Source organism: Phyllobates terribilis, unplaced genomic scaffold (genome assembly GCF_046119375.1).
Source record: "Phyllobates terribilis strain yellow unplaced genomic scaffold, ASM4611937v1 Scaffold_13__5_contigs__length_258822181, whole genome shotgun sequence".
Taxonomy (NCBI): Eukaryota; Metazoa; Chordata; class Amphibia; order Anura; family Dendrobatidae; genus Phyllobates; species Phyllobates terribilis.
Genome location: NW_027362773.1, coordinates 168,789,333 through 168,813,210, shown reverse-complemented (window position 1 = coordinate 168,813,210; position 23,878 = coordinate 168,789,333). Strand labels below are relative to the sequence as shown.

At 62.5% G+C, this 23,878-nt stretch overlaps 1 protein-coding gene across 7 annotated transcripts in view; it reads right to left on the bottom strand.

The window, feature by feature from the left end:
- PLEKHA7 (pleckstrin homology domain containing A7) overlaps positions 1 to 23,878 on the bottom strand; it is a 374,164-nt gene that overhangs the window by 155,501 nt on the left and 194,785 nt on the right. For all 7 annotated transcript variants that reach the window (XM_073659050.1, XM_073659044.1, XM_073659045.1 and 4 more), the window contains one exon: positions 20,456 to 20,539. In XM_073659050.1, the coding sequence (XP_073515151.1) occupies positions 20,456 to 20,539 (84 nt within the window). The remainder of the gene's footprint in view (positions 1 to 20,455; positions 20,540 to 23,878) is intronic.

Here is a 23,878-nt window from a genome sequence, read left to right as displayed (position 1 = left end):
TCAGCCCGGGAATGATTGCAGTGAGGACGCAGCGCTCAGCCCGGGAATGATTGCAGTGAGGACGCAGCGCTCAGCCCGGGAATGACCGCAGTGAGGACGCAGCGCTCAGCCCGGGAATGATTGCAGTGAGGACGCAGCGCTCAGCCCGGGAATGATTGCAGTGAGGACGCAGCGCTCAGCCCGGGAATGATTGCAGTGAGGACGCAGCGCTCAGCCCGGGAATGATTGCAGTGAGGACGCAGCGCTCAGCCCGGGAATGATTGCAGTGAGGACGCAGCGCTCAGCCCGGGAATGACCCCAGTGAGGACGCAGCGCTCTGCCCGGGAATGACTGCAGTGAGGACGCAGCGCTCTGCCCGGGAATGACTGCAGTGAGGACGCAGCGCTCTGCCCGAGAATGACTGCAGTGAGGACGCAGAACTCTGCCGGGGAATGACTGCAGTGAGGACGCAGCGCTCTGCCCGAGAATGACCGCAGTGAGGACGCAGCGCTCTGCCCGGGAATGATTGCAGTGAGGACGCAGCGCTCAGCCCGGGAATGACCGCAGTGAGGACGCAGCGCTCTGCCCGGGAATGATTGCAGTGAGGACGCAGCGCTCAGCCCGGGAATGACCGCAGTGAGGACGCAGCGCTCTGCCCGGGAATGATTGCAGTGAGGACGCAGCGCTCTGCCCGGGAATGATTGCAGTGAGGACGCAGCGCTCAGCCCGGGAATGATTGCAGTGAGGACGCAGCGCTCAGCCCGGGAATGACCGCAGTGAGGACGCAGCGCTCTGCCCGGGAATGACTGCAGTGAGGACGCAGCGCTCTGCCCGGGAATGACTGCAGTGAGGACGCAGCGCTCTGCCCGAGAATGACTGCAGTGAGGACGCAGAACTCTGCCGGGGAATGACTGCAGTGAGGACGCAGCGCTCTGCCCGGGAATGACTGCAGTGAGGACGCAGCGCTCTGCCCGGGAATGACTGCAGTGAGGACGCAGCGCTCTGCCCGAGAATGACTGCAGTGAGGACGCAGAACTCTGCCGGGGAATGACTGCAGTGAGGACGCAGCGCTCTGCCCGGGAATGACTGCAGTGAGGACGCAGCGCTCTGCCCGGGAATGACTGCAGTGAGGACGCAGCGCTCTGCCCGGGAATGACTGCAGTGAGGACGCAGCGCTCTGCCCGGGAATGACTGCAGTGAGGACGCAGCGCTCTGCCCGGGAATGACTGCAGTGAGGACGCAGCGCTCTGCCCGGGAATGACTGCAGTGAGGACGCAGCGCTCTGCCCGGGAATGACTGCAGTGAGGAAGCAGCGCTCTGCCCGAGAATGACTGCAGTGAGGACGCAGCGCTCTGCCCGGGAATGACTGCAGTGAGGACGCAGCGCTCTGCCCGGGAATGATTGCAGTGAGGACGCAGCGCTCAGCCCGGGAATGATTGCAGTGAGGACGCAGCGCTCTGCCCTGGAATGACTGCAGTGAGGACGCAGCGCTCTGCCCGGGAATGACTGCAGTGAGGACGCAGCGCTCAGCCCGGGAATGACCGCAGTGAGGACGCAGCGCTCTGCCCGGGAATGACTGCAGTGAGGACGCAGCGCTCTGCCCGAGAATGACTGCAGTGAGGACGCAGCGCTCTGCCCGAGAATGACTGCAGTGAGGACGCAGCGCTCAGCCCGGGAATGATTGCAGTGAGGACGCAGCGCTCAGCCCGGGAATGATTGCAGTGAGGACGCAGCGCTCAGCCCGGGAATGATTGCAGTGAGGACGCAGCGCTCAGCCCGGGAATGATTGCAGTGAGGACGCAGCACTCAGCCCGGGAATGATTGCAGTGAGGACGCAGCGCTCAGCCCGGGAATGATTGCAGTGAGGACGCAGCGCTCAGCCCGGGAATGACCGCAGTGAGGACGCAGCGCTCTGCCCGGGAATGACTGCAGTGAGGACGCAGCGCTCTGCCCGGGAATGACTGCAGTGAGGACGCAGCGCTCTGCCCGGGAATGATTGCAGTGAGGACGCAGCACTCTGCCCGGGAATGATTGCAGTGAGGACGCAGCGCTCAGCCCGGGAATGATTGCAGTGAGGACGCAGCGCTCAGCCCGGGAATGATTGCAGTGAGGACGCAGCGCTCAGCCCGGGAATGACCGCAGTGAGGACGCAGCGCTCAGCCCGGGAATGATTGCAGTGAGGACGCAGCGCTCAGCCCGGGAATGATTGCAGTGAGGACGCAGCGCTCAGCCCGGGAATGATTGCAGTGAGGACGCAGCGCTCAGCCCGGGAATGATTGCAGTGAGGACGCAGCGCTCAGCCCGGGAATGATTGCAGTGAGGACGCAGCGCTCAGCCCGGGAATGACCCCAGTGAGGACGCAGCGCTCTGCCCGGGAATGACTGCAGTGAGGACGCAGCGCTCTGCCCGGGAATGACTGCAGTGAGGACGCAGCGCTCTGCCCGAGAATGACTGCAGTGAGGACGCAGAACTCTGCCGGGGAATGACTGCAGTGAGGACGCAGCGCTCTGCCCGAGAATGACCGCAGTGAGGACGCAGCGCTCTGCCCGGGAATGATTGCAGTGAGGACGCAGCGCTCAGCCCGGGAATGACCGCAGTGAGGACGCAGCGCTCTGCCCGGGAATGATTGCAGTGAGGACGCAGCGCTCAGCCCGGGAATGACCGCAGTGAGGACGCAGCGCTCTGCCCGGGAATGATTGCAGTGAGGACGCAGCGCTCTGCCCGGGAATGATTGCAGTGAGGACGCAGCGCTCAGCCCGGGAATGATTGCAGTGAGGACGCAGCGCTCAGCCCGGGAATGACCGCAGTGAGGACGCAGCGCTCTGCCCGGGAATGACTGCAGTGAGGACGCAGCGCTCTGCCCGGGAATGACTGCAGTGAGGACGCAGCGCTCTGCCCGAGAATGACTGCAGTGAGGACGCAGAACTCTGCCGGGGAATGACTGCAGTGAGGACGCAGCGCTCTGCCCGGGAATGACTGCAGTGAGGACGCAGCGCTCTGCCCGGGAATGACTGCAGTGAGGACGCAGCGCTCTGCCCGGGAATGACTGCAGTGAGGACGCAGCGCTCTGCCCGGGAATGACTGCAGTGAGGACGCAGCGCTCTGCCCGGGAATGACTGCAGTGAGGACGCAGCGCTCTGCCCGGGAATGACTGCAGTGAGGACGCAGCGCTCTGCCCGGGAATGACTGCAGTGAGGAAGCAGCGCTCTGCCCGAGAATGACTGCAGTGAGGACGCAGCGCTCTGCCCGGGAATGACTGCAGTGAGGACGCAGCGCTCTGCCCGGGAATGACTGCAGTGAGGACGCAGCGCTCTGCCCGGGAATGACTGCAGTGAGGACGCAGCGCTCTGCCCGGGAATGACTGCAGTGAGGACGCAGCGCTCTGCCCGGGAATGACTGCAGTGAGGACGCAGCGCTCTGCCCTGGAATGACTGCAGTGAGGACGCAGCGCTCTGCCCGAGAATGACTGCAGTGAGGACGCAGCGCTCTGCCCGAGAATGACTGCAGTGAGGACGCAGCGCTCTGCCCGGGAATGACTGCAGTGAGGACGCAGCGCTCTGCCCGGGAATGACTGCAGTGAGGGAGCAGCGCTCTGCCCGAGAATGACTGCAGTGAGGACACAGCGCTCTGCCCGAGAATGACTGCAGTGAGGACGCAGCCACTCTGCCCGGGAATGACTGCAGTGAGGACGCAGCGCTCTGCCCGGGAATGACTGCAGTGAGGACGCAGCGCTCTGCCCGGGAATGACTGCAGTGAGGACGCAGCGCTCTGCCCGGGAATGACTGCAGTGAGGACGCAGCGCTCTGCCGGGGAATGACTGCAGTGAGGATGCAGCGCTCTGCCCGGGAATGACTGCAGTGAGGACGCAGCGCTCTGCCCGGGAATGACTGCAGTGAGGATGCAGCGCTCTGCCCGGGAATGACTGCAGTGAGGACGCAGCGCTCTGCCCGACAATGACTGCAGTGAGGACGCAGCGCTCTGCCCGGGAATGACTGCAGTGAGGACGCAGCGCTCTGCCCTGGAATGACTGCAGTGAGGACGCAGCGCTCTGCCCGGGAATGACTGCAGTGAGGACGCAGCGCTCTGCCCTGGAATGACTGCAGTGAGGACACAGCGCTCTGCCCGGGAATGACTGCAGTGAGGACGCAGCGCTCTGCCCTGGAATGACTGCAGTGAGGACGCAGCGCTCTGCCCTGGAATGACTGCAGTGAGGACGCAGCGCTCTGCCCGGGAATGACTGCAGTGAGGAAGCAGCGCTCTGCCCGGGAATGACTGCAGTTAGGAAGCAGCGCTCTGCCCTGGAATTACTGCAGTGAGGACGCAGCGCTCTGCCCGGGAATGACTGCAGTGAGGACACAGCGCTCTGCCCGGGAATGACTGCAGTGAGGACGCAGCGCTCTGCCCGGGAATGACTGCAGTGAGGACGCAGCGCTCTGCCCGAGAATGACTGCAGTGAGGACGCAGCGCTCTGCCCGAGAATGACTGCAGTGAGGACGCAGCGCTCTGCCCGAGAATGACTGCAGTGAGGACGCAGCGCTCTGCCCGAGAATGACTGCAGTGAGGACGCAGCGCTCTGCCCGAGAATGACTGCAGTGAGGACGCAGCGCTCTGCCCGGGAATGACTGCAGTGAGGACGCAGCGCTCTGCCCGGGAATGACTGCAGTGAGGACGCAGCGCTCTGCCCGGGAATGACTGCAGTGAGGACGCAGCACTCTGCCCGGGAATGACTGCAGTGAGGGCGCAGCGCTCTGCCCGGGAATGACTGCAGTGAGGACGCAGCGCTCTGCCCGGGAATGACTGCAGTGAGGACGCAGCGCTCTGCCCGGGAATGACTGCAGTGAGGACGCAGCGCTCTGCCCGAGAATGACTGCAGTGAGGGAGCAGCGCTCTGCCCGGGAATGACTGCAGTGAGGACGCAGCGCTCTGCCCGGGAATGACTGCAGGGAGGACGCAGCGCTCTGCCCGGGAATGACTGCAGGGAGGACGCAGCGCTTTGCCCGGGAATGACTGCAGTGAGGACGCAGCGCTCTGCCCGGGAATGACTGCAGGGAGGACGCAGCGCTCTGCCCGGGAATGACTGCAGTGAGGACGCAGCGCTCTGACCGGGAATGACTGCAGTGAGGACGCAGCGCTCTGACCGGGAATGACTGCAGTGAGGACGCAGCGCTCTGCCCGAGAATGACTGCAGTGAGGGAGCAGCGCTCTGCCCGAGAATGACTGCAGTGAGGACGCAGCGCTCTGCCCGGGAATGACTGCAGTGAGGACGCAGCGCTCTGCCCGGGAATGACTGCAGGGAGGACGCAGCGCTCTGCCCGGGAATGACTGCAGGGAGGACGCAGCGCTCTGCCCAGGAATGACTGCAGTGAGGACGCAGCGCTCTGCCCGGGAATGACTGCAGGGAGGACGCAGCGCTCTGCCCGGGAATGACTGCAGTGAGGACGCAGCGCTCTGACCGGGAATGACTGCAGTGAGGACGCAGCGCTCTGCCCGGGAATGACTGCAGTGAGGACGCAGCGCTCTGCCCGAGAATGACTGCAGTGAGGGAGCAGCGCTCTGCCCGGGAATGACTGCAGTGAGGACGCAGCGCTCTGCCCGGGAATGACTGCAGTGAGGACGCAGCGCTCTGCCCGGGAATGACTGCAGTGAGGGCGCAGCGCTCTGCCCGGGAATGACTGCAGTGAGGACGCAGCGCTCTGCCCGGGAATGACTGCAGTGAGGACGCAGCGCTCTGCCCGGGAATGACTGCAGTGAGGACGCAGCGCTCTGCCCGGGAATGACTGCAGTGAGGGCGCAGCGCTCTGCCCGGGAATGACTGCAGTGAGGACGCAGCGCTCTGCCCGGGAATGACTGCAGTGAGGACGCAGCGCTCTGCCCGGGAATGACTGCAGTGAGGACGCAGCGCTCTGCCCGGGAATGACTGCAGTGAGGATGCAGCGCTCTGCCCGGGAATGACTGCAGTGAGGACGCAGCGCTCTGCCCGGGAATGACTGCAGTGAGGGAGCAGCGCTCTGCCCGGGAATGACTGCAGTGAGGACGCAGCGCTCTGCCCGGGAATGACTGCAGTGAGGACGCAGCGCTCTGCCCGGGAATGACTGCAGTGAGGGCGCAGCGCTCTGCCCGGGAATGACTGCAGTGAGGACGCAGCGCTCTGCCCGGGAATGACTGCAGTGAGGACGCAGCGCTCTGCCCGGGAATGACTGCAGTGAGGACGCAGCGCTCTGCAAGAGAATGACTGCAGTGAGGGAGCAGCGCTCTGCCCGGGAATGACTGCAGTGAGGACGCAGCGCTCTGCCCGGGAATGACTGCAGGGAGGAGGCAGCGCTCTGCCCGGGAATGACTGCAGGGAGGACGCAGCGCTCTGCCCGGGAATGACTGCAGTGAGGACGCAGCGCTCTGCCCGGAAATGACTGCAGGGAGGACGCAGCGCTCTGACCGGGAATGACTGCAGTGAGGACGCAGCGCTCTGCCCGGGAATGACTGCAGTGAGGACGCAGCGCTCTGCCCGAGAATGACTGCAGTGAGGGAGCAGCGCTCTGCCCGAGAATGACTGCAGTGAGGGAGCAGCGCTCTGCCCGGGAATGACTGCAGTGAGGACGCAGCGCTCTGCCCGGGAATGACTGCAGTGAGGACGCAGCGCTCTGCAAGAGAATGACTGCAGTGAGGGAGCAGCGCTCTGCCCGGGAATGACTGCAGTGAGGACGCAGCGCTCTGCCCGGGAATGACTGCAGGGAGGACGCAGCGCTCTGCCCGGGAATGACTGCAGGGAGGACGCAGCGCTCTGCCCGGGAATGACTGCAGTGAGGACGCAGCGCTCTGCCCGGGAATGACTGCAGGGAGGACGCAGCGCTCTGACCGGGAATGACTGCAGTGAGGACGCAGCGCTCTGCCCGGGAATGACTGCAGTGAGGACGCAGCGCTCTGCCCGAGAATGACTGCAGTGAGGGAGCAGCGCTCTGCCCGAGAATGACTGCAGTGAGGGAGCAGCGCTCTGCCCGGGAATGACTGCAGGGAGGACGCAGCGCTCTGCCCGGGAATGACTGCAGGGAGGACGCAGCGCTCTGCCCAGGAATGACTGCAGTGAGGACGCAGCGCTCTGCCCGGGAATGACTGCAGGGAGGACGCAGCGCTCTGCCCGGGAATGACTGCAGTGAGGACGCAGCGCTCTGACCGGGAATGACTGCAGTGAGGACGCAGCGCTCTGCCCGGGAATGACTGCAGTGAGGACGCAGCGCTCTGCCCGAGAATGACTGCAGTGAGGGAGCAGCGCTCTGCCCGGGAATGACTGCAGTGAGGACGCAGCGCTCTGCCCGGGAATGACTGCAGGGAGGACGCAGCGCTCTGCCCGGGAATGACTGCAGGGAGGACGCAGCGCTCTGCCCAGGAATGACTGCAGTGAGGACGCAGCGCTCTGCCCGGGAATGACTGCAGGGAGGACGCAGCGCTCTGCCCAGGAATGACTGCAGTGAGGACGCAGCGCTCTGCCCGGGAATGACTGCAGGGAGGACGCAGCGCTCTGCCCGGGAATGACTGCAGTGAGGACGCAGCGCTCTGACCAGGAATGACTGCAGTGAGGACGCAGCGCTCTGCCCGGGAATGACTGCAGTGAGGACGCAGCGCTCTGCCCGGGAATGACTGCAGTGAGGACGCAGCGCTCTGCCCGGGAATGACTGCAGTGAGGACGCAGCGCTCTGCCGGGGAATGACTGCAGTGAGGATGCAGCGCTCTGCCCGGGAATGACTGCAGTGAGGACGCAGCGCTCTGCCCGGGAATGACTGCAGTGAGGATGCAGCGCTCTGCCCGGGAATGACTGCAGTGAGGACGCAGCGCTCTGCCCGACAATGACTGCAGTGAGGACGCAGCGCTCTGCCCGGGAATGACTGCAGTGAGGACGCAGCGCTCTGCCCTGGAATGACTGCAGTGAGGACGCAGCGCTCTGCCCGGGAATGACTGCAGTGAGGACGCAGCGCTCTGCCCTGGAATGACTGCAGTGAGGACGCAGCGCTCTGCCCGGGAATGACTGCAGTGAGGACGCAGCGCTCTGCCCTGGAATGACTGCAGTGAGGACGCAGCGCTCTGCCCTGGAATGACTGCAGTGAGGACGCAGCGCTCTGCCCGGGAATGACTGCAGTTAGGAAGCAGCGCTCTGCCCGGGAATGACTGCAGTTAGGAAGCAGCGCTCTGCCCTGGAATTACTGCAGTGAGGACGCAGCGCTCTGCCCGGGAATGACTGCAGTGAGGACACAGCGCTCTGCCCGGGAATGACTGCAGTGAGGACGCAGCGCTCTGCCCGGGAATGACTGCAGTGAGGACGCAGCGCTCTGCCCGAGAATGACTGCAGTGAGGACGCAGCACTCTGCCCGAGAATGACTGCAGTGAGGACGCAGCGCTCTGCCCGAGAATGACTGCAGTGAGGACGCAGCGCTCTGCCCGAGAATGACTGCAGTGAGGACGCAGCGCTCTGCCCGAGAATGACTGCAGTGAGGACGCAGCGCTCTGCCCGGGAATGACTGCAGTGAGGACGCAGCGCTCTGCCCGGGAATGACTGCAGTGAGGACGCAGCGCTCTGCCCGGGAATGACTGCAGTGAGGACGCAGCGCTCTGCCCGGGAATGACTGCAGTGAGGACGCAGCGCTCTGCCCGGGAATGACTGCAGTGAGGACGCAGCACTCTGCCCGGGAATGACTGCAGTGAGGACGCAGCGCTCTGCCCGGGAATGACTGCAGTGAGGGCGCAGCGCTCTGCCCGGGAATGACTGCAGTGAGGACGCAGCGCTCTGCCCGGGAATGACTGCAGTGAGGACGCAGCGCTCTGCCCGGGAATGACTGCAGTGAGGACGCAGCGCTCTGCCCGAGAATGACTGCAGTGAGGGAGCAGCGCTCTGCCCGGGAATGACTGCAGTGAGGACGCAGCGCTCTGCCCGGGAATGACTGCAGGGAGGACGCAGCGCTCTGCCCGGGAATGACTGCAGGGAGGACGCAGCGCTTTGCCCAGGAATGACTGCAGTGAGGACGCAGCGCTCTGCCCGGGAATGACTGCAGGGAGGACGCAGCGCTCTGCCCGGGAATGACTGCAGTGAGGACGCAGCGCTCTGACCGGGAATGACTGCAGTGAGGACGCAGCGCTCTGCCCGGGAATGACTGCAGTGAGGACGCAGCGCTCTGCCCGAGAATGACTGCAGTGAGGGAGCAGCGCTCTGCCCGAGAATGACTGCAGTGAGGACGCAGCGCTCTGCCCGGGAATGACTGCAGTGAGGACGCAGCGCTCTGCCCGGGAATGACTGCAGTGAGGGCGCAGCGCTCTGCCCGGGAATGACTGCAGTGAGGACGCAGCGCTCTGCCCGGGAATGACTGCAGTGAGGACGCAGCGCTCTGCCCGGGAATGACTGCAGTGAGGACGCAGCGCTCTGCCCGGGAATGACTGCAGTGAGGGCGCAGCGCTCTGCCCGGGAATGACTGCAGTGAGGACGCAGCGCTCTGCCCGGGAATGACTGCAGTGAGGACGCAGCGCTCTGACCGGGAATGACTGCAGTGAGGACGCAGCGCTCTGCCCGGGAATGACTGCAGTGAGGACGCAGCGCTCTGCCCGAGAATGACTGCAGTGAGGGAGCAGCGCTCTGCCCGGGAATGACTGCAGTGAGGACGCAGCGCTCTGCCCGGGAATGACTGCAGTGAGGACGCAGCGCTCTGCCCGGGAATGACTGCAGTGAGGGCGCAGCGCTCTGCCCGGGAATGACTGCAGTGAGGACGCAGCGCTCTGCCCGAGAATGACTGCAGTGAGGGAGCAGCGCTCTGCCCGGGAATGACTGCAGTGAGGACGCAGCGCTCTGCCCGGGAATGACTGCAGGGAGGACGCAGCGCTCTGCCCGGGAATGACTGCAGGGAGGACGCAGCGCTCTGCCCGGGAATGACTGCAGTGAGGACGCAGCGCTCTGCCCGGGAATGACTGCAGGGAGGACGCAGCGCTCTGACCGGGAATGACTGCAGTGAGGACGCAGCGCTCTGCCCGGGAATGACTGCAGTGAGGACGCAGCGCTCTGCCCGAGAATGACTGCAGTGAGGGAGCAGCGCTCTGCCCGAGAATGACTGCAGTGAGGGAGCAGCGCTCTGCCCGGGAATGACTGCAGTGAGGACGCAGCGCTCTGCCCGGGAATGACTGCAGGGAGGACGCAGCGCTCTGCCCGGGAATGACTGCAGGGAGGACGCAGCGCTCTGCCCAGGAATGACTGCAGTGAGGACGCAGCGCTCTGCCCGGGAATGACTGCAGGGAGGACGCAGCGCTCTGCCCGGGAATGACTGCAGTGAGGACGCAGCGCTCTGACCGGGAATGACTGCAGTGAGGACGCAGCGCTCTGCCCGGGAATGACTGCAGTGAGGACGCAGCGCTCTGCCCGAGAATGACTGCAGTGAGGGAGCAGCGCTCTGCCCGGGAATGACTGCAGTGAGGACGCAGCGCTCTGCCCGGGAATGACTGCAGGGAGGACGCAGCGCTCTGCCCGGGAATGACTGCAGGGAGGACGCAGCGCTCTGCCCAGGAATGACTGCAGTGAGGACGCAGCGCTCTGCCCGGGAATGACTGCAGGGAGGACGCAGCGCTCTGCCCAGGAATGACTGCAGTGAGGACGCAGCGCTCTGCCCGGGAATGACTGCAGGGAGGACGCAGCGCTCTGCCCGGGAATGACTGCAGTGAGGACGCAGCGCTCTGACCAGGAATGACTGCAGTGAGGACGCAGCGCTCTGCCCGGGAATGACTGCAGTGAGGACGCAGCGCTCTGCCCGGGAATGACTGCAGTGAGGACGCAGCGCTCTGCCGGGGAATGACTGCAGTGAGGATGCAGCGCTCTGCCCGGGAATGACTGCAGTGAGGACGCAGCGCTCTGCCCGGGAATGACTGCAGTGAGGATGCAGCGCTCTGCCCGGGAATGACTGCAGTGAGGACGCAGCGCTCTGCCCGACAATGACTGCAGTGAGGACGCAGCGCTCTGCCCGGGAATGACTGCAGTGAGGACGCAGCGCTCTGCCCTGGAATGACTGCAGTGAGGACGCAGCGCTCTGCCCGGGAATGACTGCAGTGAGGACGCAGCGCTCTGCCCTGGAATGACTGCAGTGAGGACGCAGCGCTCTGCCCGGGAATGACTGCAGTGAGGACGCAGCGCTCTGCCCTGGAATGACTGCAGTGAGGACGCAGCGCTCTGCCCTGGAATGACTGCAGTGAGGACGCAGCGCTCTGCCCGGGAATGACTGAAGTTAGGAAGCAGCGCTCTGCCCGGGAATGACTGCAGTTAGGAAGCAGCGCTCTGCCCGGGAATGACTGCAGTGAGGACGCAGCGCTCTGCCCTGGAATTACTGCAGTGAGGACGCAGCGCTCTGCCCGGGAATGACTGCAGTGAGGACACAGCGCTCTGCCCGGGAATGACTGCAGTGAGGACGCAGCGCTCTGCCCGGGAATGACTGCAGTGAGGACGCAGCGCTCTGCCCGAGAATTACTGCAGTGAGGACGCAGCGCTCTGCCCGAGAATGACTGCAGTGAGGACGCAGCGCTCTGCCCGAGAATGACTGCAGTGAGGACGCAGCGCTCTGCCCGAGAATGACTGCAGTGAGGACGCAGCGCTCTGCCCGAGAATGACTGCAGTGAGGACGCAGCGCTCTGCCCGGGAATGACTGCAGTGAGGACGCAGCGCTCTGCCCGGGAATGACTGCAGTGAGGACGCAGCGCTCTGCCCGGGAATGACTGCAGTGAGGACGCAGCGCTCTGCCCGGGAATGACTGCAGTGAGGACGCAGCGCTCTGCCCGGGAATGACTGCAGTGAGGACGCAGCACTCTGTCCGGGAATGACTGCAGTGAGGACGCAGCGCTCTGCCCGGGAATGACTGCAGTGAGGGCGCAGCGCTCTGCCCGGGAATGACTGCAGTGAGGACGCAGCGCTCTGCCCGGGAATGACTGCAGTGAGGACGCAGCGCTCTGCCCGGGAATGACTGCAGTGAGGACGCAGCGCTCTGCCCGAGAATGACTGCAGTGAGGGAGCAGCGCTCTGCCCGGGAATGACTGCAGTGAGGACGCAGCGCTCTGCCCGGGAATGACTGCAGGGAGGACGCAGCGCTCTGCCCGGGAATGACTGCAGGGAGGACGCAGCGCTTTGCCCAGGAATGACTGCAGTGAGGACGCAGCGCTCTGCCCGGGAATGACTGCAGGGAGGACGCAGCGCTCTGCCCGGGAATGACTGCAGTGAGGACGCAGCGCTCTGACCGGGAATGACTGCAGTGAGGACGCAGCGCTCTGCCCGGGAATGACTGCAGTGAGGACGCAGCGCTCTGCCCGAGAATGACTGCAGTGAGGGAGCAGCGCTCTGCCCGAGAATGACTGCAGTGAGGACGCAGCGCTCTGCCCGGGAATGACTGCAGTGAGGACGCAGCGCTCTGCCCGGGAATGACTGCAGGGAGGACGCAGCGCTCTGCCCGGGAATGACTGCAGGGAGGACGCAGCGCTCTGCCCAGGAATGACTGCAGTGAGGACGCAGCGCTCTGCCCGGGAATGACTGCAGGGAGGACGCAGCGCTCTGCCCGGGAATGACTGCAGTGAGGACGCAGCGCTCTGACCGGGAATGACTGCAGTGAGGACGCAGCGCTCTGCCCGGGAATGACTGCAGTGAGGACGCAGCGCTCTGCCCGAGAATGACTGCAGTGAGGGAGCAGCGCTCTGCCCGGGAATGACTGCAGTGAGGACGCAGCGCTCTGCCCGGGAATGACTGCAGTGAGGACGCAGCGCTCTGCCCGGGAATGACTGCAGTGAGGGCGCAGCGCTCTGCCCGGGAATGACTGCAGTGAGGACGCAGCGCTCTGCCCGGGAATGACTGCAGTGAGGACGCAGCGCTCTGCCCGGGAATGACTGCAGTGAGGACGCAGCGCTCTGCCCGGGAATGACTGCAGTGAGGGCGCAGCGCTCTGCCCGGGAATGACTGCAGTGAGGACGCAGCGCTCTGCCCGGGAATGACTGCAGTGAGGACGCAGCGCTCTGACCGGGAATGACTGCAGTGAGGACGCAGCGCTCTGCCCGGGAATGACTGCAGTGAGGACGCAGCGCTCTGCCCGAGAATGACTGCAGTGAGGGAGCAGCGCTCTGCCCGGGAATGACTGCAGTGAGGACGCAGCGCTCTGCCCGGGAATGACTGCAGTGAGGGCGCAGCGCTCTGCCCGGGAATGACTGCAGTGAGGACGCAGCGCTCTGCCCGGGAATGACTGCAGTGAGGACGCAGCGCTCTGCCCGGGAATGACTGCAGTGAGGACGCAGCGCTCTGCCCGAGAATGACTGCAGTGAGGGAGCAGCGCTCTGCCCGGGAATGACTGCAGTGAGGACGCAGCGCTCTGCCCGGGAATGACTGCAGTGAGGACGCAGCGCTCTGCCCGGGAATGACTGCAGTGAGGGCGCAGCGCTCTGCCCGGGAATGACTGCAGTGAGGACGCAGCGCTCTGCCCGGGAATGACTGCAGTGAGGACGCAGCGCTCTGCCCGGGAATGACTGCAGTGAGGACGCAGCGCTCTGCCCGGGAATGACTGCAGTGAGGGCGCAGCGCTCTGCCCGGGAATGACTGCAGTGAGGACGCAGCGCTCTGCCCGGGAATGACTGCAGTGAGGACGCAGCGCTCTGACCGGGAATGACTGCAGTGAGGACGCAGCGCTCTGCCCGGGAATGACTGCAGTGAGGGCGCAGCGCTCTGCCCGGGAATGACTGCAGTGAGGACGCAGCGCTCTGCCCGGGAATGACTGCAGTGAGGACGCAGCGCTCTGCCCGGGAATGACTGCAGTGAGGACGCAGCGCTCTGACCGGGAATGACTGCAGTGAGGACGCAGCGCTCTGCCCGGGAATGACTGCAGTGAGGACGCAGCGCTCTGCCCGAGAATGACTGCAGTGAGGGAGCAGCGCTCTGCCCGGGAATGACTGCAGTGAGGACGCAGCGCTCTGCCCGGGAATGACTGCAGTGAGGACGCAGCGCTCTGCCCGGGAATGACTGCAGTGAGGGCGCAGCGCTCTGCCCGGGAATGACTGCAGTGAGGACGCAGCGCTCTGCCCGAGAATGACTGCAGTGAGGGAGCAGCGCTCTGCCCGGGAATGACTGCAGTGAGGACGCAGCGCTCTGCCCGGGAATGACTGCAGGGAGGACGCAGCGCTCTGCCCGGGAATGACTGCAGGGAGGACGCAGCGCTCTGCCCGGGAATGACTGCAGTGAGGACGCAGCGCTCTGCCCGGGAATGACTGCAGGGAGGACGCAGCGCTCTGACCGGGAATGACTGCAGTGAGGACGCAGCGCTCTGCCCGGGAATGACTGCAGTGAGGACGCAGCGCTCTGCCCGAGAATGACTGCAGTGAGGGAGCAGCGCTCTGCCCGAGAATGACTGCAGTGAGGGAGCAGCGCTCTGCCCGGGAATGACTGCAGTGAGGACGCAGCGCTCTGCCCGGGAATGACTGCAGGGAGGACGCAGCGCTCTGCCCGGGAATGACTGCAGGGAGGACGCAGCGCTCTGCCCAGGAATGACTGCAGTGAGGACGCAGCGCTCTGCCCGGGAATGACTGCAGGGAGGACGCAGCGCTCTGCCCGGGAATGACTGCAGTGAGGACGCAGCGCTCTGACCGGGAATGACTGCAGTGAGGACGCAGCGCTCTGCCCGGGAATGACTGCAGTGAGGACGCAGCGCTCTGCCCGAGAATGACTGCAGTGAGGGAGCAGCGCTCTGCCCGGGAATGACTGCAGTGAGGACGCAGCGCTCTGCCCGGGAATGACTGCAGGGAGGACGCAGCGCTCTGCCCGGGAATGACTGCAGGGAGGACGCAGCGCTCTGCCCAGGAATGACTGCAGTGAGGACGCAGCGCTCTGCCCGGGAATGACTGCAGTGAGGACGCAGCGCTCTGCCCGGGAATGACTGCAGGGAGGACGCAGCGCTCTGCCCAGGAATGACTGCAGTGAGGACGCAGCGCTCTGCCCGGGAATGACTGCAGGGAGGACGCAGCGCTCTGCCCGGGAATGACTGCAGTGAGGACGCAGCGCTCTGACCAGGAATGACTGCAGTGAGGACGCAGCGCTCTGCCCGGGAATGACTGCAGTGAGGACGCAGCGCTCTGCCCGGGAATGACTGCAGTGAGGACGCAGCGCTCTGCCGGGGAATGACTGCAGTGAGGATGCAGCGCTCTGCCCGGGAATGACTGCAGTGAGGACGCAGCGCTCTGCCCGGGAATGACTGCAGTGAGGATGCAGCGCTCTGCCCGGGAATGACTGCAGTGAGGACGCAGCGCTCTGCCCGACAATGACTGCAGTGAGGACGCAGCGCTCTGCCCGGGAATGACTGCAGTGAGGACGCAGCGCTCTGCCCTGGAATGACTGCAGTGAGGACGCAGCGCTCTGCCCGGGAATGACTGCAGTGAGGACGCAGCGCTCTGCCCTGGAATGACTGCAGTGAGGACGCAGCGCTCTGCCCGGGAATGACTGCAGTGAGGACGCAGCGCTCTGCCCTGGAATGACTGCAGTGAGGACGCAGCGCTCTGCCCTGGAATGACTGCAGTGAGGACGCAGCGCTCTGCCCGGGAATGACTGAAGTTAGGAAGCAGCGCTCTGCCCGGGAATGACTGCAGTTAGGAAGCAGCGCTCTGCCCGGGAATGACTGCAGTGAGGACGCAGCGCTCTGCCCTGGAATTACTGCAGTGAGGACGCAGCGCTCTGCCCGGGAATGACTGCAGTGAGGACACAGCGCTCTGCCCGGGAATGACTGCAGTGAGGACGCAGCGCTCTGCCCGGGAATGACTGCAGTGAGGACGCAGCGCTCTGCCCGAGAATTACTGCAGTGAGGACGCAGCGCTCTGCCCGAGAATGACTGCAGTGAGGACGCAGCGCTCTGCCCGAGAATGACTGCAGTGAGGACGCAGCGCTCTGCCCGAGAATGACTGCAGTGAGGACGCAGCGCTCTGCCCGAGAATGACTGCAGTGAGGACGCAGCGCTCTGCCCGGGAATGACTGCAGTGAGGACGCAGCGCTCTGCCCGGGAATGACTGCAGTGAGGACGCAGCGCTCTGCCCGGGAATGACTGCAGTGAGGACGCAGCGCTCTGCCCGGGAATGACTGCAGTGAGGACGCAGCGCTCTGCCCGGGAATGACTGCAGTGAGGACGCAGCACTCTGCCCGGGAATGACTGCAGTGAGGACGCAGCGCTCTGCCCGGGAATGACTGCAGTGAGGGCGCAGCGCTCTGCCCGGGAATGACTGCAGTGAGGACGCAGCGCTCTGCCCGGGAATGACTGCAGTGAGGACGCAGCGCTCTGCCCGGGAATGACTGCAGTGAGGACGCAGCGCTCTGCCCGAGAATGACTGCAGTGAGGGAGCAGCGCTCTGCCCGGGAATGACTGCAGTGAGGACGCAGCGCTCTGCCCGGGAATGACTGCAGGGAGGACGCAGCGCTCTGCCCGGGAATGACTGCAGGGAGGACGCAGCGCTTTGCCCAGGAATGACTGCAGTGAGGACGCAGCGCTCTGCCCGGGAATGACTGCAGGGAGGACGCAGCGCTCTGCCCGGGAATGACTGCAGTGAGGACGCAGCGCTCTGACCGGGAATGACTGCAGTGAGGACGCAGCGCTCTGCCCGGGAATGACTGCAGTGAGGACGCAGCGCTCTGCCCGAGAATGACTGCAGTGAGGGAGCAGCGCTCTGCCCGAGAATGACTGCAGTGAGGACGCAGCGCTCTGCCCGGGAATGACTGCAGTGAGGACGCAGCGCTCTGCCCGGGAATGACTGCAGGGAGGACGCAGCGCTCTGCCCGGGAATGACTGCAGGGAGGACGCAGCGCTCTGCCCAGGAATGACTGCAGTGAGGACGCAGCGCTCTGCCCGGGAATGACTGCAGGGAGGACGCAGCGCTCTGCCCGGGAATGACTGCAGTGAGGACGCAGCGCTCTGACCGGGAATGACTGCAGTGAGGACGCAGCGCTCTGCCCGGGAATGACTGCAGTGAGGACGCAGCGCTCTGCCCGAGAATGACTGCAGTGAGGGAGCAGCGCTCTGCCCGGGAATGACTGCAGTGAGGACGCAGCGCTCTGCCCGGGAATGACTGCAGTGAGGACGCAGCGCTCTGCCCGGGAATGACTGCAGTGAGGGCGCAGCGCTCTGCCCGGGAATGACTGCAGTGAGGACGCAGCGCTCTGCCCGGGAATGACTGCAGTGAGGACGCAGCGCTCTGCCCGGGAATGACTGCAGTGAGGACGCAGCGCTCTGCCCGGGAATGACTGCAGTGAGGGCGCAGCGCTCTGCCCGGGAATGACTGCAGTGAGGACGCAGCGCTCTGCCCGGGAATGACTGCAGTGAGGACGCAGCGCTCTGACCGGGAATGACTGCAGTGAGGACGCAGCGCTCTGCCCGGGAATGACTGCAGTGAGGACGCAGCGCTCTGCCCGAGAATGACTGCAGTGAGGGAGCAGCGCTCTGCCCGGGAATGACTGCAGTGAGGACGCAGCGCTCTTCCCGGGAATGACTGCAGTGAGGGCGCAGCGCTCTGCCCGGGAATGACTGCAGTGAGGACGCAGCGCTCTGCCCGGGAATGACTGCAGTGAGGACGCAGCGCTCTGCCCGGGAATGACTGCAGTGAGGACGCAGCGCTCTGCCCGAGAATGACTGCAGTGAGGGAGCAGCGCTCTGCCCGGGAATGACTGCAGTGAGGACGCAGCGCTCTGCCCGGGAATGACTGCAGTGAGGACGCAGCGCTCTGCCCGGGAATGACTGCAGTGAGGGCGCAGCGCTCTGCCCGGGAATGACTGCAGTGAGGACGCAGCGCTCTGCCCGGGAATGACTGCAGTGAGGACGCAGCGCTCTGCCCGGGAATGACTGCAGTGAGGACGCAGCGCTCTGCCCGGGAATGACTGCAGTGAGGGCGCAGCGCTCTGCCCGGGAATGACTGCAGTGAGGACGCAGCGCTCTGCCCGGGAATGACTGCAGTGAGGACGCAGCGCTCTGACCGGGAATGACTGCAGTGAGGACGCAGCGCTCTGCCCGGGAATGACTGCAGTGAGGACGCAGCGCTCTGCCCGAGAATGACTGCAGTGAGGGAGCAGCGCTCTGCCCGGGAATGACTGCAGTGAGGACGCAGCGCTCTGCCCGGGAATGACTGCAGTGAGGACGCAGCGCTCTACCCGGGAATGACTGCAGTGAGGGCGCAGCGCTCTGCCCGGGAATGACTGCAGTGAGGACGCAGCGCTCTGCCCGGGAATGACTGCAGTGAGGACGCAGCGCTCTGCCCGAGAATGACTGCAGTGAGGGAGCAGCGCTCTGCCCGGGAATGACTGCAGGGAGGACGCAGCGCTCTGCCCGGGAATGACTGCAGGGAGGACGCAGCGCTCTGCCCGGGAATGACTGCAGTGAGGACGCAGCGCTCTGCCCGGGAATGACTGCAGGGAGGACGCAGCGCTCTGCCCGGGAATGACTGCAGTGAGGACACAGCGCTCTGACCGGGAATGACTGCAGTGAGGACGCAGCGCTCTGCCCGGGAATGACTGCAGTGAGGACGCAGCGCTCTGCCCGAGAATGACTGCAGTGAGGGAGCAGCGCTCTGCCCGAGAATGACTGCAGTGAGGGAGCAGCGCTCTGCCCGGGAATGACTGCAGTGAGGACGCAGCGCTCTGCCCGGGAATGACTGCAGGGAGGACGCAGCGCTCTGCCCGGGAATGACTGCAGGGAGGACGCAGCGCTCTGCCCAGGAATGACTGCAGTGAGGACGCAGCGCTCTGCCCGGGAATGACTGCAGGGAGGACGCAGCGCTCTGCCCGGGAATGACTGCAGTGAGGACGCAGCGCTCTGACCGGGAATGACTGCAGTGAGGACGCAGCGCTCTGCCCGGGAATGACTGCAGTGAGGACGCAGCGCTCTGCCCGAGAATGACTGCAGTGAGGGAGCAGCGCTCTGCCCGGGAATGACTGCAGTGAGGACGCAGCGCTCTGCCCGGGAATGACTGCAGGGAGGACGCAGCGCTCTGCCCGGGAATGACTGCAGGGAGGACGCAGCGCTCTGCCCAGGAATGACTGCAGTGAGGACGCAGCGCTCTGCCCGGGAATGACTGCAGGGAGGACGCAGCGCTCTGCCCAGGAATGACTGCAGTGAGGACGCAGCGCTCTGCCCGGGAATGACTGCAGGGAGGACGCAGCGCTCTGCCCGGGAATGACTGCAGTGAGGACGCAGCGCTCTGACCAGGAATGACTGCAGTGAGGACGCAGCGCTCTGCCCGGGAATGACTGCAGTAAGGACGCAGCGCTCTGCCCGAGAATGACTGCAGTGAGGTAGCAGCGCTCTGCCCGAGAATGACTGCAGTGAGGGAGCAGCGCTCTGCCCGGGAATGACTGCAGTGAGGACGCAGCGCTCTGCCCGGGAATGACTGCAGTGAGGACGCAGCGCTCTGCCCGAGAATGACTGCAGTGAGGGAGCAGCGCTCTGCCCGAGAATGACTGCAGTGAGGACGCAGCGCTCTGCCCGGGAATGACTGCAGTGAGGACGCAGCGCTCTGCCCGGGAATGACTGCAGGGAGGACGCAGCGCTCTGCCCGGGAATGACTGCAGGGAGGACGCAGCGCTCTGACCGGGAATGACTGCAGTGAGGACGCAGCGCTCTGCCCGGGAATGACTGCAGTGAGGACGCAGCGCTCTGCCCGAGAATGACTGCAGTGAGGGAGCAGCGCTCTGCCCGGGAATGACTGCAGGGAGGACGCAGCGCTCTGCCCAGGAATGACTGCAGTGAGGACGCAGCGCTCTGCCCGGGAATGACTGCAGGGAGGACGCAGCGCTCTGCCCAGGAATGACTGCAGTGAGGACGCAGCGCTCTGCCCGGGAATGACTGCAGGGAGGACGCAGCGCTCTGCCCGGGAATGACTGCAGTGAGGACGCAGCGCTCTGCCCGAGAATGACTGCAGTGAGGGAGCAGCGCTCTGCCCGGGAATGACTGCAGGGAGGACGCAGCGCTCTGCCCAGGAATGACTGCAGGGAGGACGCAGCGCTCTGCCCAGGAATGACTGCAGTTTATTTATGGGGCACGGGTTTCACGCTGATTCCGTCGCTCTTTTCTCTGGTCGCCGCTGGCTCCGGATTGTCGCCAAATTACTGGGGTAAAATCAGCCTCCAGGAGCAGCGGCGACGTCCTGAGTGTGACCGGAACCGCGCAGCCCGGAGGTTACATAGAAACCTATAGGCTTCACTTACATGGGACTGGATGACACCTATAGGCTTCACTTACATGGGACTGGGTGGCACCTATAGGCTTCACTTACATGGGACTGGGTGGCACCTATAGGCTTCACTTACATGGGACTGGGTGGCACCTATAGGCTTCACTTACATGGGACTGGGTGGCACCTATAGGCTTCACTTACATGGGACTGGGTGGCACCTATAGGCTTCATTTACATGGGACTGGATGACACCTATAGGCGTCCCGGAGAGACATGACCCACAGGAGGGGACACTCACCCGTCACGGAGAATATACTCTGCATTCTCTGGAGAAATCTCGCCCGATTCTGGGTGTCTGAAGGACGTCGCTCGCTGGTTGTGGCTGCAGAAGAAAAGTGAGAAAGAAAAGAATAAGCCGCCTGCTGATGGTGTTTCCATGTCTTTTCCTCTTCTCCCATATCCCGCGTCCTTCTCTCACCCGGGCCTCTGGCTCCGGCGCACTACCACCGCCGCCTCACGCGCGCCACCACCGCCGCCTCACACGCGCCACCACCGCCGCCTCACACGCGCCACCGCCGCCGCCGCCTCACACGCGCCACCACTGCCGCCTCACACGCACCACCACTGCCGCCTCACACGCACCACCACTGCCGCCTCACACGCACCACCACTGCCTAAAACTTTATTTCTTTATTTTTATCTTTTTTTTTTTTTTTTAAAGTGACCTAGATATGCAGATATGCTGTCCTGTCTGTATACTCTACTGCTCCCCCCTGCCCAGGAGATGTGGTACGTTCCTGCACGGTCAGACACATTAATTTTTGTTCGTGGGAAAATCCCTTTAAATGTTTCAGATCACAAAACAATGTAAATATTAGAGAAAGATAACACAAGTAACACAACATGCAGTTTTTACATGAAGGTCTTTATTATTAAGGGAAAAAGAAATCCAAACCTCCAGGGTCCTGTGTGATAGTGATTGCCCTTCCTTGAAAGATAAATTACTGCGGTTTATCACTTCTTTGGGAAGCTGAGTACTATTATTGCCACACTTGTTCTCAATCAAGAAATCACTTAAATTAGATCTGCCTGACAAAGTAAAGTAGACCAAAAATCCTCAAAAGCTAGAGATAATGCTGCAATCCGGAGAAATTCAGGAACAGATGAGAAACAAAGTAATTGAGATCTATCAGTCTGAAAAAGGTTATAAAGCAATTTCTAAAGCTTTGGGAGTCCAGCGAACCACAGTACGAGCCATTATCCACAAATGGCGTAAACATGGAACAGTGGTTAACCTTCCCAGGAGTGGCCGGCCGACCAAAATTACCCCAAGAGCTCAGCCACAACTCATCCAAGAGGTCACAAATGACCCCATAACATTCAAAGAACTGCAGGCCTCACTTGCCTCAGTTAAGGTCAGTGTTCATGACTCCACCATAAGAAAGAGACTAGGCAAAAATGACTGCATGGCAAACTTCCAAGACGAAAACCACTGCTGAGCAAAAAGAACATAAAGTCTTGTCTCAGTTCTGCCAGAAAACATCTTGATGATTGCCAAGACTTTTGGGAGAATACTCACCATTTCAGAAAAGGAACATCATACCAACAGTAAAATATGGTGGTGGTAGTGTGATGGTCTGGGGCAGTTTTGCTGCTTCAGGACCTGGAAGACTTGCTGTGGTAAATGGGACCATGAATTCTGATGGAAACCAAATAATCCTGAAGGAGAATGTACGGACATCTGTTCGTGGCCTCAAGATAAAGCGAACATGGGTTATGCAGCAAGACAATGATCCAAACACACCAGCAAGTGCACCTCTGAATGGCTCAAAAACAAAATTAAGACTTTGGAGTGGCCTAGTCAAAGTCCTGACCTTAATCCGATTGACATTAAAAAGGCGGTTCATGCTCGGGAACCTCCAATGTGGCTGAATTACAACAATTCTACAACAGTTACTGCCTTTTTCTGAATACATTGTCCATAGATTCCCGCACTGCTGAGTTGTATCTTATCATCGTGGTTTGGTCCTGATGAAGCGCCGTGACCTAATAAAGCGCATTCACGCTTGGCCTCTGTGTGACTGTACCTCCGCAGCGCCGATTGTGAAGCATAGTATAGTGACAGTGACGAGAGCATCAGCGCCACATCTAGGAAACGGGCGACGTTTATATCACAGTCCTTATCGCTCAGACATGATAGAACATGTGCGATTTATCCATTTACTTTTAGGCAGGGGTTGACAAAGTTGTTCAGAATCTAGGAGCCAGCCAAAAAATTTAGGAGCCAGAATTTTTTTTGTTGACAAACTGTACATATAGACCCCCTCACACACGGCGTCTCCCCGGGGAGCACGGCCTTTGTATGTACTTACACAGGTAGCGGCTCCCCGGCCACAGCGATCCTTCCCCCCAGGGCCGGCTCCAGGTTTTTCTGGGCCCCGGGCGAAAGAGTCTCAGTGGGCCCTTTTAACACATACACGATTCATGATGCAGAGATACGGCGGAGAAATAAATATATAAATATAAATATATATATATATATTTATTTATTACACATGGCCCAGCCTGCCCCCTCATCCTTCACATACGCAGACATATGCGTGCGCACATACGGTACGCAGACATATGCGCGCGCACACACGGTACGCAGACATATGCGTGCACACACACGGTACGCAGACATATGCGTGCGCACACACGGTACGCAGACATATGCGTGCACACACACGGTACGCAGACATATGCGTGCACACACACGGTACGCAGACATATGCGTGCACACACGGTACGCAGACATATGCGTGCGCACACACGGTACGCAGACATATGCGTGCGCACACACGGTACGCAGACATATGCGTGCACACACACGGTACGCAGACATATGCGTGCGCACACATGGTACGCAGACATATGCGTGCGCACACACAGTACGCAGACATATGCGTGCACACACACGGTACGCAGACATATGCACGCACACACGGTACGCAGACATATGCGTGCACACACACGGTACGCAGACATATGCATGCGCACACATGGTACGCAGACATATGCGTGCGCACACACAGTACGCAGACATATGCGTGCGCACACACGGTACGCAGACATATGCACGCACACACGGTACGCAGACATATGCGTGCACACACACGGTACGCAGACATATGCGTGCACACACACGGTACGCAGACATATGCGTGCACACACACGGTATGCAGACATATGCGTGCGCACACACGGTACGCAGACATATGCGTGCACACACACGGTACGCAGACATATGCACGCACACACGGTACGCAGACATATGCGTGCGCACACACGGTACGCAGACATATGCGCGCGCACACACGGTACGCAGACATATGCGTGCACACACACGGTACGCAGACATATGCGTGCGCACACACGGTACGCAGACATATGCGTGCGCACACATGGTACGCAGACATATGCGTGCGCACACACAGTACGCAGACATATGCGTGCACACACACGGTACGCAGACATATGCACGCACACACGGTACGCAGACATATGCGTGCACACACACGGTACGCAGACATATGCGTGCGCACACATGGTACGCAGACATATGCGTGCACACACACGGTACGCAGACATATGCGTGCGCACACATGGTACGCAGACATATGCGTGCGCACACACAGTACGCAGACATATGCGTGCGCACACACGGTACGCAGACATATGC